The 17,731-nt window shown below is 35.9% G+C and overlaps 1 protein-coding gene across 1 annotated transcript in view; it reads left to right on the top strand.

The window, feature by feature from the left end:
- The window catches only part of TRHDE (thyrotropin releasing hormone degrading enzyme), a 211,339-nt gene that overhangs the window by 75,359 nt on the left and 118,249 nt on the right, over positions 1 to 17,731 (top strand). The window contains exons 4-5 of the mRNA XM_005519367.3: positions 4,504 to 4,658; positions 10,431 to 10,544. Coding sequence (XP_005519424.3) covers positions 4,504 to 4,658; positions 10,431 to 10,544 — 269 coding nt within the window. The remainder of the gene's footprint in view (positions 1 to 4,503; positions 4,659 to 10,430; positions 10,545 to 17,731) is intronic.

Below are 17,731 nucleotides of genomic sequence, written 5' to 3'. Positions count from 1 at the left end.
TTTTGTAATAAAAGTAGGGATTATAAGGGAAAACTATGGAGTTCATGGAGTGAACAGTTTATCCATGAATGCCTCCTGGATTTATTAAGGAAAATATATGCTTGACAGAAAATTCTTGTCTCTCAGTTTTATGTTCTCGTTTGCAATTTTCAGTGTTTAGGGGTCTCAGATATTTATTTGGGAGACTTCTCATGTATGCTAGCAGAAAATTTGCAGAAATAATTAATGAATCTAGTTTTTTGGTTTTTTTTTTTCCCCCTTAGTGCTTTTAACTTTCACCATGAGTATTAGAAATTTAATACTGTCATGTTCTGGAGTATCTAGCTCTTGGTTATATTTCAACCAGCAGCTAAAACAAATAAGATTGCAGTTCATAATGTTAGTAAATGTGGATGTGGATGTCTGTTGGTGTTTATTCATGCACTCATATTTCTATGTATAGTTAGGATGTGTGCATGTTATACCAATATCCTTGTCCAGCTTCTAATGGGGGTGGTTAAGTATAGTGGAATCACAGTGATGGAGAAGATGCTTTGTTGTTTGCCAAAGAGTAGGATGGTAAAGCAGGGGGAAAGGCCCCACAAATTCATGGTACTCTGCATGAGAGAGCTGGATCATTTTGCATTTAATCCTTTTCTGTTCTAACCTTGCTCTCAATTTAAAATAAGAGTGATGCTCCTAGTTTGTGCTTTGGGGAATATAGAGGTTTTTAATAGAACTTAGAAGATACATGAGTGGCAAAGATTGAAAACCAGTATAATTTGAGCACATTGCACAGATAGTAAGTTCATAGATAAAAAACTCCCATCAAATGTGTGTTTGCTTTATGGCCAATTTAGGTGTGAAATTGCTAATTCCTATTTTGCACTATGATGATAACTTGCTGATAATGTCAAAGGATTATATTTTGATGTAAGCTCACATAGTTATGATGCCTTAATTAAATGTTTGGAAATAAAGAAAGCTGTTGAGCTATGTACAATTTTTGTAACATAATTTCTTTTTCATGAAAGTCACACAGAAATAGTTTTTTTAAAATTCCAAATGCTGTCCTTGTTTTCAAATAATTGTACCAGTATAGCATGTTAGTGTGAAGATCCAACATATTTTTGTCTTGTGATTTTATTTTAGCTGTATAATTTTTACTTGTTGGTCATGAATGTCTCTGTGAAGGCCAGGAGGTGGAAACCCTTTATTATTCCAGCACTACACGGGACTCTGCATTGCTGTATCAGGAAATCTCAAGTAACAGTTTTATGACGCATGAGGATATTATTCTCTGCAAGCAATAACACACATTTCTATTTCCCCAGCAATATCCACATAATCAAACATTCACAAGTGCTTTACAAAGAATTTAATTAAATAGTGTGCAGAGTGACTGGATGCAGCATGTACACAAGCCGTTATATATTCAGTAGTTCCCATTTTGCAGTTAGTGCAAAACACTTTCATGCAGTAATGTATGTGAATGATATTTCCATCAAAATGTGCATTATCACTCCTCCTTTTGTACCTTAAAAATGACACTAAAACCTTAACAGATGTCACCTCCAGGATCACAGGATACCTTGCTCAGGGCTCTAATGGTGTGATAAACAGGGAAATACAAATTCTCATGTTGAGACTTGAACATCACACATTGTTCCTCTGAAATCAAACGTTTATTACTCCCCAGAGAAAGATATGGATTATTGTGTCTTTTACCACAAAACTAGACGTGTTTGGAATTTTATTTAAAGGTAGTAGAAATTTTTGAAGCTAACAAAGACCAGACACTGAAAAATTAACATTGAGACTTGGTTATTCAGAATTTAGAAATGGACAGTAAGTAGCAAAAAATTTTGATTGATGTATTTTCACAGACCATTCTGTCAGTCAGTGGAGATTAAGGAAGTTTCTTTTGCATTAAAGTGTAGTGTATCAGACCCTGTACTAGAAAATGGTAGTGTGCTCATACTCACTCAACATTATTGGTATGCTCATGTCACCTGAAGGGATTAGCATTCTGGAAACTGACAGGGTTATCTAATATGTTTTGTTTTCTCTTCAGAAAAGCCGTTTCAGCAGTAGCCGGTGCGTGAAAGGACTTTTCAGGCTTGCAGAGAAATGGGGCTATGTTGGATGCAAGTGATTTAAAATATCCCTCTGTGGCTGCCTACCTGCAAGGCAGTTATCTGTCCATCAGATTGGAAGGTTTTATTGGTGTGTCAGTGCTGTAAAGTATCAGTCCAAACTAGCAAAGAAATACCAACGACACCAATAGTGAAAGACAGTCTATAATTAGCCTGTAAATATATTTAATGTGAGACCTCATCCTTGTTTCCCAGTTCCACAAGAGTTATTTCAGTTTATTACTGGATGACACTAACAAAATCTATCCATTTTGGTGGGAAAGAAAGACCAAAAACTACAAATGAACCCAAAGGAGAAAAAAGAGATGAAAGGATCAGTGAAAAATAGGGACCTGCTTTTAGTGCTAGTTCTGTTCTGTGTTCAAAGGGAAATGCTGAAAACTTAATTGGGGTAGGTAAGAACAGTATTCATCTTCTGAAGACACCTTTTGGAGGAAAGTTGAATTGGTGTAGGAGAAGTTATGACTTTCTTTACAGAGTTGAGAATGGAAGAGATCCCTGTTTAATGTTACTGAAAACTTGCCATTAACTTCAGTTATTCCACCTGGTAATGTTTGTGTCTTTTTTTTTATCCCATCCTTATTCCTTCTTTGTATAGGAGACAGGAGCTTTTCATTTTGCATGTCATTTATAACAAATTGCTGTTATTCTGAAAAAATCGTACAGTTCAAGCTTCAACTGAAGAAGAAAAGGAAAGCATTTGGTTTTGAATTTACTCACATGCCTAATCTTGAACACCATGTTTTGGATTTTTACCTTATTTTCTTTAACCATGTTTTGGATTTTTACCTTATTTTCTTTAATTAGGCTCATGTTCTAGTGTTTGCTTTTCTATAAAATATTTATTCCTTAGCATTTGAAGTGTGTCTCTGTGATTTGGATATTTTCTGCATGTATTTGGAAGTAGCTGCTAGACATGTCTTGCATTCTCTAGGAGGCTGGTATTTTTGTACTTCTTGGAGCAGGCCCTTTTGAGGAACGCCAGAATATACCCAAATTCTCGTTTCCCAGTATTTCTGTGGCAACTTCCTATGAATCTTGGAGTAGAGCTCTTGCAGTCTGTTTGTTCTCCAAGCCAATTCCAGCACGTGCATCAGCAAGCCAAAACAGACAAACCTAGGAGAGGTGTCAGTGCTGTAATACAATTTAGAGAATTATTTAGAATAATTAGGTCAGAATTTCTCTTGTTCATGTTAGGAAGTCACCCAGTGAATGACCACCTAGACATACTTGTGATAACTGCCAATGAACTAGCTTTGGAAGCAGAAGTAGTAGAGGCAAATGAGAGAAGAGTGTGGCAGCCAGGCTAATTAATTGAGAAGTCAGGCTAATTAGTTTGACTGGAGGGAGCACCATGCTGATGTCACATTGTAGCTTCCAAAATTCTGTGTGATCTTTACGCAGGTTGTACTGGGCTTCTGATAGACAAACAGGTTGTTTCTGGGGTCTTTCAGATGTTTTTTGCTGTGAAGCAGAATTGTGTATTGGTTTATTTCCTATGGAAATTTACTGTAATCAATGTAGTTGGTAGTCAATTTAGTTCCTTTTCAATCTTCTGCAGTTAAAATTTTTCTAAGACATGTATTGAGTTGTTCAACCTCATGCCACTGTGAGAGATTCCTTGGTGCTTTTTTTTTACTTGATGAAGGACTATCTCATCTTGGTCCTAATATTTTGTCACTTACTGAGTACAAAACTGAAGTTCCTTAAGTTGCATATGGTTCCATTGTTCCAGCAGGCAGGGCTGAGAGATGGCTGTCAGCAGTCTTGCTCCCAGATGATGTGTGCTAGCAACAGTGCACACCAGAAGATGCCTTGTTTAGTAAGAACTGGGGATTCTGAACAGTTTGCCATTTTTCTTGGTGTTGTGAAATGGTATTTCTTCAGTGCACCCCTAAATGTCAGTCATTACATACAGCTTGATGTGTAAGATCAAACTGTTCATAAAGGAGTTGTTTCAGTGAAAATATAAAAAATACTTGTAGTAAGAGTCTGTGTTACTGTGCTGATATGGTGTAGTAAACATGAGAAGCAGTATCAAACCCAGAAGTAAATCAACAAGGTGTTGTAAATAAGCTGGATTCTCTATAGAACGCTTCATTAGAAATACTAAGTACTGTATTACATCAATAACATGGTAATCATTTGTGAACAGATAGTGGCATAGGATGAAAATGAGTATTTTATCAATGTTTCCTAAGAAATATTACTAGAGAGAATTTTTGCTTTTGGTTTGTGTGATTTTTTTTTTTCCCCCCCATGTATGTTATTTAAAATGTTTTTAGTAATGATTTATGGTCCTTCTTACAACAGCTCTTCAGCACAGTAGCTCCCACAAGGAGTTAACATGTATTTTTTCTGTTTCTAGATCTGTTGGCTGTGCCTAAGCATCCTTATGCTGCTATGGAAAACTGGGGACTGAGTGTTTTCGTGGAGCAAAGGATACTGCTAGATCCAAGCATTTCTTCTATTTTATACCTACTGGATGTCACCATGGTCATTGTACATGAGCTATGCCATCAGGTATTTAAGGTGTTCATGTATTTGATCTTAATGTCAGAATCTATTGTTGGTTGTGATTTCTGTTGTAACTGGAATCCATGTAACATGGAGGTCTGTAAGACACATCCCTACAGTACAGAAACTGTGAAGACTCAAAATGGGGATAGGAGAGAAAATTAGTAGCAATGAACAGAATCTCTTTCTTCTGTAGTGGTATATTCTGTGTGTTTGTGTGTCAGTGTATTTGTTACTGGTATGTAGAATAAACATGATGGTAGCATATTCATGCTAAGTTTCATGTTCGTGTCAAAAAATGTTTTGTCTGAAGTCAATAGGTAGTAGTCTTTGTATTCTGTCATATATACACATATCCATTTTCTTCTCAAGTTTTTTTCCAGCTTGGTAGTGACCCTTTCTGTTCACTAATGGTGGATAAGCGAGTCTTTATGTGTACAGAAACTATTGTGTCAATAAGAAAACTTAAAATAATAAACCCGTATTACAATTTATTTTACATTTTTCCCATCTTCTTATCTCAAGCTAAACACATTACAAGTGTTAGTAATATTGACTTGAATGCAAATGTTATTGAAGAAATTTGCTACAGGGGCAGGAAACGCTTTCTTATACTCATAAGAGGCATAATCATAGCCTTCAGGTTAAAATGAATGAAATCCTACTGTGTAATCACCATGGCTTACATCTGTGACTTTACAGTATTCTTTAAAGGCAATGCAAATTCTTAACACTTTCTGCAAATAAAAAGTACCATGTAAAAGGGAGCCATTGTAATGGCAGTCTGGCAGACGAGCCTGAAAATAATGTTTGGTTCATGTTTGTATTTCACATTAAATTGGTCGATGAATATGAAATCCTCAACTAAGAAATGAAATTTTTATTGAAAGTTATTGTTGGTTTGATCTTGATACTATCATCTGATTTTGCTATAAGCTCTTCACTGTGCAGTACAATAGAATAGTACACAGTTCAGCTAGAAAAATTACAGTGCCTTAGGAGTCATATGTGGAAAACATACATTAGGTCATCAAGTCACAGCTCCTGTGAATATTAGATTTTTCCATGTGATGTGTTTGTAGTGCTGGGTTCAGTGCTCCTGATTACAGGGTTATATGGCTTCCCTTAAAACCTTTTGGTTAAATCTGATGATAAGTAACTTTTCCCAAGTGTTCAGCTTAAGTCTTGATTTTTCTGAAGTTGTTTCATTACTTCCAGTTATTCTTTGCACTGCTTTGATAATTTCCTCTGCTTCCAGAGCAATTTGTACTTCAGATGTGGGCAATTATCACATCAGTAACTGACCAGGTTTGCTTATTTAATTCTTACAGACACTGAAGCCATTTTACATTGTTCTGGGAATTTTAGAGGATCATGAAGTAGGCAAAAACTATAGCTGAATTTATTTTAGGGTAGAAATATGATCATAAAGTGCATTTAAGTGACCTTATAATTGCAGATGAGGAGGTTGATGTCCATGTTGATATCGCTTCCAGTGCTGTTTGCTTAATTAAAAGTAATTTCCTCTATTCCTGCTGCTGCTGCTGTTTCTGTTTCACTGCCATGCAGATTAGGTCTTTGCTCAGGTGCTTCATTGGATAGCTAGACAAGATAGAAAAAAATAATGTTAAAGAAGCATTGTTTCTACTTCTTGGATGCAGAATTGAATCACACAGAATACAGATTATTCACCTGCAAGTAAAGTTTAAAGGGAGGAACACTCAAAAATATAACCTAAAAAACAGTCTAGCACCTCTATCACGTTGTCTTAATTTAGCCCTTTTTTCTACCTTTATCTTACCAAATTCAGAAGCCCCTCAAGGAACTCTAAACAATACTATCTTAGCTGAAAATGTGCTGAACCAAGACCAAGTTGGGTCCAGGATCTCTTGCCTCTGCTCCTTAATTGTTATTTATTCACTGCCTTCTTCGCGTTCTTTTGGTGTGCATCATATCACCTGTTAGCCTGTGGTGACACATGAATATTCTTCCCCTTCACTCATTTTTACACATAGAATAACAAAAATTAACCAAAATCTCTCAATTGCAAACAAAACTAGAATCTACATTTCCACACCTCCAGTTTTGCTTTTTATTTTTTATTTATTCGGTGTTTTTTAGATTTCAGGGAAGAGGAAATGGAACTCTTCTAAAATATGTGTTGTGGTTTTTTTTTTTGTTTTTTTTTTTAATAAGAATTGTGTCATTGTCCAGTTTCCCTGACTTTAAACCCATGACTTCAAGATTCGTGGAACATATCGGAGCATGCAGTAAACTGATCTGTATGAGAGCCTTGTTACTGAGAGTAACACAGCAGTTGCTTTGCCAATGTTGTTTCCAAGATTAGAGAAATCAGATTAATATTAAAAATCCATCTTACTGCCTTTAGACTTGACTGTTAAAAATTGTGATTATCAAACCTGCACAGTGCTCAGGACAGATAGAAAATGTGAGGCAACACTGCAAAAGGACAAATTCAGTGGTTGCTAAAATACAAGTAAAAAGCGTGTAAGAAGAAAGGGTTTCATGTCCAGTTTTTTGACAGCTGACTTTTGATGTTTGACCAGTTATTTTAGGTACCTGTTTTAGCAGAGATGCATGAAAATTACTGTGGTAGTTTTGGTTCAGTAGTTTTGTAGAGGGCTATTTTTTGATATTTCAGCTTGAGTGTTCTTTCAGAATATTTTCTTTATTTAATTAAAAAAAAACCTAACTCAATCATATGAGTGTTTTGGCATAAAAGCTTATCCTCTGAGCTCCAAACCATGAGTTAGTCAAAACAGATGTATTTCTACCAGCTTAATTTGATAACTTGAAATAATTACCATAATTCATTAAAATAATTCTGTTAAGGTAGTAATCAGTTTTATTTGCATATCACAGATCAGTTCCACGTATAGCCTTTGAAGAAAGAGTAATTTGAATTTATGCATCATTTTTGTCATAGTTTTCCCACCTGAGCACAAAACTTGGTGTGACAGATTGAGTTACAGAGGCATGAAAGCAGAAAGAAAATTAAAAACTTCTAAATCAACATTTTTTTATAATCTGTAAAAAATAAACCATATAGAAAAGAGTTTCCTTTCAAAATATCTGTAAATTAAGTACTTTCTGCATATCAGGTTGAATATAATACATGAGGGAGATGAGAAATTTATGTGATCTGTACATTTCAGAATGAATTGATGGTCTTCAGGCAGATAGAGCCTATAGTCAAATACACAAATAAATAAATAATTACTTAAAGAAATTAAATGCTTTACTTACAGTTTTCCTTTGATACATGTAACACCTAGGAAGATAATAGCACCTTTCTGCTGGAAAATCTGGCTTTCTTGCTTATAGCCTCTGGGTACTGCTCTGTCTCTGACATACATAACTCTGATACTGTTCAAAAGTAGTTAAGCGAATTTCCAACATTTTTATGTTGATATCACATACTGGTTTAATGCCTTTAAAACATTTCTTCCTTTAGGTGGATAATTAAACAAATAGTTTTAATTATATCATTAATAAATGAACCTAGAAAACTCACAAAGGAGTAGAAGAAATTGTCTTTTGTAGCACCATAAATTAATGTTATTAATTCAAATTACAGGACGAGGTATTACGAACTTTACAACCTTCATATTTTTAAAATCTCTCTGGCTAGTCATAGTTCAAAATGACAATTTTACCACTGGTTTCACATTTGTTCAGTAGTACTCCTGCAATTCAGGAAATAAACTCTGTGCTGTTATGTTTAATCATTAGAAATCATTTAAGCAATCTACTCTAGTATGAATTTAACTTCCATCCTTCTTGGTGTATGAAAGTTATATTTATTTTATTGTTTCAAATTCTGTAAATGCATAAGCTATATGAATATATTTCCAGCATTTCTTTGTCTTTTCAGTTAAATGTTCTTGAGATTAGGATCTATGTTTAGTTGCCCTGTAGAGTTAATTTATTAATAGCCTTCAACTATATTATGCATACAGCGTGTGCATTAAGTTTACCTTCACATAGTATACGAATATGACTTCTATCAACCTCATATTTTCTCTCTAAATTCTTAAGCTGATAGTCAGAGACATTCATTGCCATGTTTTTCTTCATGTCTTTTCATTCAAATTCTATTTGCTGAACCTTATGTGGCTGTCTGGGAATCTTCCAGCTAGTCTGGTCTTTGCTTGCGAGTCTGTTCTTTGAACACATCACTATGGATCCTCATTGCAGCATTGATCCTTCTGTGGTGTCATTCTCACTCCACAAAGACATGCACACAAGTGACATCTTTCATTCAGGTCCCAGACAAAGCCTTCCAACAAGCCAGCTGACATGAAATCAAAGTGCTTATGGGCCAACTCTGCTTTCATTCATTCCCCACTCTCATTAAAGTTCAGCTTCAGTTCCTCTGCTCTTACCTTTCCCTCTAGAATACTTGCTGCTCCCTCTCTGTATTTTTAGAGCATGTTTACACATGAAAGCTCAAAATTATCTCTGTTGATTATATATTATTATAACTGATTTTTATAAAGAGAAATCTGGCAGATAATGTTACTTAAAGTTTTGGTATTTATTTGACAGAAGAGAGGCTACAGAGAGTATGAAATAGGTTTTCATAATCATTTTGATGTTCCTGTTCTTATCACTGGTGTAACATTATTCAGGTTACACACTACAGTCATTTAAATAATCACTTAAACAGGGTCATCTATCAGCAGATGAGCATATGATGTTTGATTTCCTGTGAATTCTTGTCCTCATCTGTTTTCCAGTGGTCATCCCAGCTCTGTGTAAAATCCCCCTGACACCTGCATGTCCTGTACTGTGAGATTTGTGTCTGTTGAGGTCTTAGTGAGCAGAGTATGTAATGGTTGTGTTCTTGCCTTGCCCTCAGCTCAGACCTTTCTCCTCTTTTCATCTGATGATCTTCATTTATTTGTAGAGTTTATGGAGTTTAGTTATCCTTCAGATTTCCGTCCTTCCTGCTAGATTAGATTGAAGTCAGTGTGGATGTTGAAGAATCGTGGAGGAAATGGGAAAGGCAGGCAGCTCGAGTGAGTTCCTTTGCATGTACACAGGTGGGCTGTGCCGATTCAGATACCTCTGCTTCTGGCTGCTGTTTGCAAAGGCTGCAGATGTCCTATAGGTCAAGTATGAAATTTCCTAGGCCTTTGTGGGTATCTCACATACTCTACTATCTTCTCTAAATGGCATCAACTACCTGCTTGTAGGCATCTGAGTCCTACCCACGGAGAGCTGTCATTATTGTGTAAAGCTGCTTTCTTTAAGAAACCTGCCAAGGAGAGGAGCATCAGTAGTATTGTAAATTTTAGTGGGCAGAGAGTGGGGAGAAAGAAATGCTAAAATTTAGGTCTGGGGTGGAGAACGTGTTCCCATTCCCACATATATGTTTTTCAGTATTCACACTATGCATCATGAAGCTTCAGTGTAATGGATCAGATTACTTGAATTATAGAAGCCTTTTTCTGTCCAGTGTATATGTTAGTTTGTTAAACCTAGGTGAGCATCTACTTCAGAGAACTAAAGTTGACTTTGTGAATACTGTCCTCAGTGCTTTTTTTTTTCTAATGTTTTACTTCATTAACTTGTGCATCTTGTAATGTTGAATTAATTAGATAAGGAAAAATATAGTTAGTGAGTTTCAGTGCATGGTAAATACTACTGTTTTATCAATATATGTGGAGAATGTGTTTGTCTAGGTGAAATATATGAAAATATGTTTTCCTAAAGGTTGTTAAAGTTGTTAACTTGAACTTCTTGTTTTTCCAGTGGTTTGGTGACCTTGTGACTCCAGTTTGGTGGGAGGATGTGTGGTTGAAGGAAGGTTTTGCTCACTATTTTGAATTTGTTGGGACAGACTACCTCTATCCGGGGTGGAACATGGTAAGTCAGTTCTATTTCGTTAATGTGGAGACTCCACAGAAAAGCTGCTTTGCTGTTAGACTCCTGCTTCTGTTATAGACAGGGACTGCTGAAAAATACCAAATGATGCATGCAAGTATCAGATGTCGAATGAACCAAAATCACTAGGTGTGAAATAATTTGACAGCATTCCAAAAATGTAATCTGCAATTTATTGCAAGAGAAATAATGTCATGTCTGTCATAACCCAGCATTAAAATAACTACTGTCTCTCTGCTTAGAAATACTTTGGATTAAAGCAGTTGTGATTTAACATGGACTATTCTTTAAAACATTGAGAACACTGAATTTTATTCACGAGATAAATTAGAAAGAAATTTTTGGCTAAAACATTCTGTAAAACTGTACATATTTTTTCTTACAGTATTCTGTTCTCCTCTCCCCAGCTATACTCTTTTTATCTTCCTGGTATTGTTTAGATATCTAGAGTAAATGCTAAATTAACATGGGTTGCATAATTTGAAAATTTAAGTTTTGGTATGGTTTCTAGCTGTACATAATTGGACATGCTTTTTCAACCAGTGAGCAAATACTGGAGCTCTCTGAGGGAGCTGGGAATTCCATGCTGGGACATTATTTTGGAGTCCTTCTGTTATATCATATTGTACCTAGACAGGTCCCATTTTGTATGAATTGCTATAGTCTAGCTATATTATATTTATAAGAAAAATAAGAGACATGAGACCTCAGTAGAAGGAAATCATTATAAAACTATAGGTTAAAGGTTCCTGTTGAGATTTTACTTCCTTTGGAGGAATGTTTATATTTTCTAACCTTTTGTGCTTATATATGTTTAATTATGTGGTAAAATATTTATTATAGATCTTGATTGTCTGACAGAGATCTGTTGGGGCTTGGATATTTTGCGTAAACTCTTAAAAACTAATGTCTGATTTTTTTTTTCCATTTCTGTGTGCTGTCCTGAATATAATTACCCCATTAACTTTTTGTGCCATAAAATAAAGATGCTATGATTATGATTTAAAGCTAATTTTTAAAAATTCATTGTATACAGGTTACTCTTGGGTTAGTTATGCTTCTTGTGAAATTTTAATTCTTTGTTGTATTTTAATTTTTTTCTTTCAGGTGTCAATTTTTGTTTATAATTGCATTATGAAAAGGAAAACAAATCTTTATTTGAACTGACAGTTGTCTTGCATAGGTAGGCTTGTTGGGTTTGCCTGGCTTTGGCTGTATTAAAACTGATTCTATTCATCTTTATAAAGAGCACAACCTGAATTACAATGTAATGATTCTAATTATGAATGCAATGAAATCTGGCAGGCCTTTGTGATTTTAGAATAGTGAAATGTCATAGATGACAACATTTATACACTGAATTTTATCTTCAAATCATCAGTCATTTATTCTTCACATAATCAGTCTAACAAATTCAGAATAACTTCGCTTTAGAAGTCATTTGGAATATAGTGTATTTGCTTGAAATTTCTGTGGAATGAATATAATGTTCACTGTTATGCAAATAACATGCCCATCATGTGAAATCTTGGCATCTTAGCAGAATACAAGCAAGAAGAGTGGATTGAACAAGGGATGGCAGTTAAACTGAAAAATCAGAAATGTGCTGCATAAATTAGTATTAACTACAGTAATATTGCTGTGCCTGAAAAAGTATTAATCTGTCAAGTTTTTTCTTAAAAAGAAGAAAGACATACACTGCTCATAAGGCTTTGGATATCTTTGGCCTTTGATATAAAAATGACCATATTGACATATGTAAGTGATGAGAAAATGAGATGAAACTCACAAGGGTTAAACATGCTTAATTCTTTTGCACACTACAGTAGGAATCAACACTGTCATGTTTCAGCATGTTTATTACATAGATTGTTGGATGAGAAAGCAAAAGTTACAGTTACTGAAATTTGGTTTGCTGGTAATTTTGTTATTGTTATAAAGTGCATTTGGTGTTTGAACATACTGACTGACATTTGTAAACTTGAAAAAATTAAAGTGATCGTGCATAAAAAGAGAAACTTTTCCAAGAAACTTATCATTTTTCAGAAGAGAAGGATGAAGTACAAGTTGTGAAAACAAGAACTACAAACCTTATTTTCTGTCATGATGGTCAAACAGTGTAATATTCCGGCATTCTGGTTGGTGTTTTGTCAGTAGTAATTCTTACCTGTGAATTATAAAAAAAAAAAGTATGGTTTATGTTACCACAGCTCTTTGTGTCAGGAAAATAGTGATAAACCAAAATTCTCTTTATTTCTGAAGAGTTGGGAAAGTTGGGTAGCTAACTTTTTTCCCTCATAGTTCTGCAGTGTTAACCTTGAAGGTTTGCTCAAAAAGCCCATGGATTAAAGTATCAAAATCAGCTTATTTTTAGCTTACTGAAGACTTTTTGTCTCATTCTTTTTTGGATAAATGTAGAAGCAGAAGACTGGTTGTCCATTCCAGAAAAAGGACTTTTATTTGGAAATGCAGCTTGGGCAATATGAGTACATCTGAAAAAATGAGATCTGTGCACAGCTTCCTCACTAAGTTGTTGGATATTTATAGGCTACAGGCACATTAGTTTTCACCATTAAGGCTTATAAACCACTAAGGTTTTGACTCAACTTGTCTGTCCTTTAACAGAGCTGACATTTTTCTGTGTCCATCTTACTTGGCATTCACGGCCTTACTATGGCTGAATCCAAGACTCTTGAGAAGAGCTGTCTGTTAGGCATGTTCACACCATTATTACTTTAACCAACAGCGCCAAGTTTGACACAAAACAGGGATCCATGATTCTTGTCTGAAACCCATTTCTTGGCTTTTTCTTCTTCTCTAGGTTATTTAACTTTCTTAAATATTTCTTCCCCCTGCCATTTTTAATTTTATCAGTTTTCCTTCAATACTCCTTACAGACTTTTACAGCAGGAAAGATGAGTGGATAACAATGCCAACTGCCATGGAGCTGCAACACTTTATTGAGCATTCCAGCGTGTCTGGAATTTCTTGTGTTGTCCAGAAGGCATTTACTGTCATGCTTGCATAATCTTAATGAAAAAGGAAATCAGTCCTATTAAAGCTTTGCTATCCTTATGTCCTGGATCCTCTGGCTGGGGTCATTTGGTCTGTTCAGCCTGGAGGAGAGCAGACTGAGGGGGGACCTCATGGCAGTCTACAACTTCCTCCTGAGGGCAAGAGGAGGGGCAGGCACTGATCTCTTTGTGATGCCCAGTGACCTGAGGGAATGGCCTCAGGTTGTGTCAGGGGAGGTTCAGGTTGAATATTAGGAAAAGGCTCCTCGCCAAGGGTGGTTGGGCGCTGGACCAGGCTCTCCAGGGAAGTGGTCACAGCACCAAGCCTGTCTGAGTTGAAGCAGTGTTTGGACAATGCTCTTGGGCCCATGGAGTGACTCTTAATGATAGTCCTGTCCAGGGCCAGGAATTGGACTCAGTGATCATTGTGGGACCCTTCCAACTCAGTTTATTCTGTGATTAAAATACTGGGTGAAAAACTGAATGAAGAGGCATTCTGATTGAGGTGTCTGTTATCCATTGCAGTTAATGTGAAATACATCAGAACTTGTCCAAGGAAGGGAATGAAGTTTTTCTGGTTTTAAAACAGAAAGATGAGCTTTCTGTGCTGAGATCCTTAATGGTTAACCCACTGTCTTAATATCTTTCTTCAAAGCTAAGTCGCTTCAGATTAAAGCTAGAAATTCTCATTTCCTTCCTTTAGCTAAGAAAATAAATCCCAGCATCTTACTTTTTACTTGTGAAGGTGAAGCTACATTTAATTTTGCAGGGAAGCTCTCTCATATACAGTGATTAGACATCTGCCATGGGAAGGAATTCATGATTCTTCCCATTTCAGCCTCTTTCCTTGCCTGTCCCCCAAATTAAGAGTTTTTTTGAAATTCCTATTCTGAAATGCCTCACATTCTTACTGCTAGATCTCATTTTTAAAGGTCTGGGAAGTTTAAACAGTTGTTTCTGTGTTGTCAGGATGATTTTAAAAAGAAAGCTGTCTTAACAAAGTGTTCCTCTGAGATCAGAGAATTTCACTTGATCATGTGTGCTCAGAATAGTCATCTGCATGTGAATTTCCTGGCTGTTGCTATTTCATGACTTAGAAAAAGGTGAGATTTCTGTATTAGAGGCTTACCATATGGTTGTCTCTCCATGCTATCAAAAAGTAGCCACATCTGGGTGTGAGTTCGTGAGCTGTAAGATCTTATGTCTGATACAAGGTAATCTCACCTCTGTGGAAGGGGCCTTTGCTGGTTTTAGGATCAGAGAAAAGAGAAAATTACAGTGGAACTCCATGCTGGTAGTTTCCACTTCAGAGCTCTGTCTTTTCTCATCTGCTGTGCTCACCTTTCTCCTTTCAGAGGCCTGTTTGCAGCTGTATATTCCATCTTCCTCTTGGCTTGTTTCTCTCATATCCTGAAGTCCTTTGCATGTGGCTTTGTAAAGGAAGGAATTCAGCTGAGGCTTGCAGATACAGGAATTTATTGGCTGATCTTTTTTGTCCTTATTTTCTGGTAGAAGGAACCATTATGTTTGTCCTTGAATGTCTAGATTTTGAGGACTATGACAGCAGGAATTACTGGCATGTAATTTGCCCTTACATCCATCAAATGAGCATCAAATACTTCAGCAGTCAGTACCTGGCTTGGTGCTGAGAAAGCATTTCACAGAGCCCAGCTGCCTTCTCCCTTTTCTTTATTATATAACAGTTAGCTTTGCTGACAACTTTATTGGCTGAGTCAAGGTGTAGCACATCAGCAACAGCTTTGAATCCTGTCTTCTTGATCCATTAATGCCTTGGGATAGGATTTGCCACTATTTATTTGCTTACTACTTTTCATAATTAAGGATGGTCATATCTGCCAGAATTTTTCTTAGTATTAAATAAAATCTTTGTACCTGTATAGAAGGGTATCTTTCCTCCTTCCGTAAGTGAGCCGTGCTTCCTTTACACTATTAGGTTCCACAGTCTGGACAATCCTGCCCTTACTACGGAATAATAATGAGGTTGCATATCAACATGTCTGTGTCCTAATAATTTAGAAATAGATAAATGATCTGAGTTGCCTTTCTCATTGGCTCAGTTGGTATAATTCAGCCACTAGACACACGTCTATCTTTAATGTGCTTTGCCTCACATGCCTCTTAATGTGTTTGCCTCCATCATTAAAGATTTCTAAGCCATTGTTTAACTCATAGAAAACCCAGAAAATCATTATAAGTTTTGAAGTAGACTTAAAACGTGGACCTTTTTGATTTATTTCGTTATTATTTTGGCATTTCAGACCTGAACTATAGCCTGCTTGATCCTTCTAACCCAACGTAAATATCATGCTAGCTCAGCATTGAGGGAGATTCAGCCTCAACTACTTTCATCTTTTCTTTTTTGGTTAAAGGCTCCCCATGATGGTGCAAAGTAAACCTTTAATTAATACCACATGGAGTGTTTTTCCTCTGGTAACTGCTCAGTGAAGTCAATCCTTGTATGATTTTTTTGTTTTAACTCGACTGAGGGGGAAGCTTTCAGTGCAAAATTAACTAGAATCTCATGTATAATTGACTTCGGCAGGAAAAACAAGAGATTGTAAAGGTAACGTGCAAGATCTTCTGTTTCCTAATTACTAGCCCTTTTTAAGTGTACCAGGTAAGAAATCCTTATACTGAGTTTTGCTTATAACCAAGAAAAAAAAATCCATTTCCACGTTTCTTCCTAAAGACAGGTTTGCATTTTTTCAATGCTCTGGCAAAGTAGATTAATGTAGGGAATTCTTTATTTTAAGTAGTTAACTCTTAACAGTTAGAGATCAGACAGAATGTATATAAACATTTATTCAAGAGATTAAGTAAGGGTTTGGAGAATGTCAGTGTCTTTTCTAGCTTCATGTCATTTTCTGCTCATCTTGAGACAGCAGTTTGAATGACATTATGTTAAGTGCTTTGGAGTCATGTGAGTTCAAACCTTCTGAGTTCAGGGTTTAGATGAAGCTTCAGTTTCAGAAAAAAACTTCAGTCAGCTGGCTGAATTTCACATAATTTTGAATCAGTAGACACTTTCTCTTCAGTAAAGATGAGATAGAAACTTTTGCCTCAAAGTAAGGACTCATTACATGGTTGCCCTGCTGAAATAAAAATATGCATTTCATCAGGAAGTATAGTTGATATGGGAAATTCAGTAGAAAAGTTTAGCTGTATTTTTGATTTTGTATTTTCTTAACTGAAAGACTGCTTCTCAAACTTTCAGCAATCCTGAATGTGCTACGACTTTAAAATAAAGTTGTGGCAGTGTGCAGTTATTTGGACCACAAACTGGTGAGTAATTTTTGATGTGTCTGCAAAACATTTTTGGTTCCTTCAGGACCTAGCTTGTTGAATCTCATCACTTACAGGTTGAAGCACAGTATAGGTGTGCAATACCTGAAAAATATTTTAATTGATGGTAACCTCTGACAGTTGTTGCTGGAAGTTGAATCAGTATACCAACCACATCATAAGGCCACTTTATTTAAGTATTATTTACTGTTTCTTGAATTGATTTTCCTTTACAGATTTCCTCTGTGGTGTTTGAATTAGAGGATAAGCTTCATACTTGGTTGCCTAATATTTTAAAATGCCCTGAAGACAAATGCATGAGGAAACCTCTTTGTTCATCTCTTTGCTTAATGATGCTGTTTTAGTGAAGGCATCTACATACATGATAGAAAAACATGTTCTTGGAGAGTAAAATTGGCCTTTTTTTGTGAAGTGCTAGTGGTCAGTATGTATTGTTTCCTTTGTTGATCTCCCGTTTTTGTACTGCATCATTTTGTGGGCATACATTTGGCATAATGCCTCTGGTGTACAACCAAATCAAAGCTATATCTGGTAAACAGAATGCAGAAAGGAAACAGAAGTTGAAGTAGCTGGTGGAATTGCTTAGGAACTCCAAATCAGCTATCCATCTGCTTGGCAATGTAAGGAGGTGGTTATAGAAAAGGTGGAAAAAGAAGAGAAAGATATAGAGAAGTGGAAAATACATATCCAGTTCTCCTTCCCAGTACTTAAACTTGCTGGTCTTCCTTAACTGTGAACTCCTAGGACATCTAGCTTGTTTTGTAGCAACAAAAGTTGTGAAAATTTCTCAATAAATTTTGCAAGACAGAAAATGCAGAAAAGAGGGTTATG

Source organism: Pseudopodoces humilis, chromosome 5 (genome assembly GCF_049639895.1).
Source record: "Pseudopodoces humilis isolate 2021_Gansu_Grassland_sample_001 chromosome 5, ASM4963989v1, whole genome shotgun sequence".
Taxonomy (NCBI): Eukaryota; Metazoa; Chordata; class Aves; order Passeriformes; family Paridae; genus Pseudopodoces; species Pseudopodoces humilis.
Note: the sequence above shows the minus strand (reverse complement) of the source record. Positions and strands in the feature narration are given on the sequence as shown.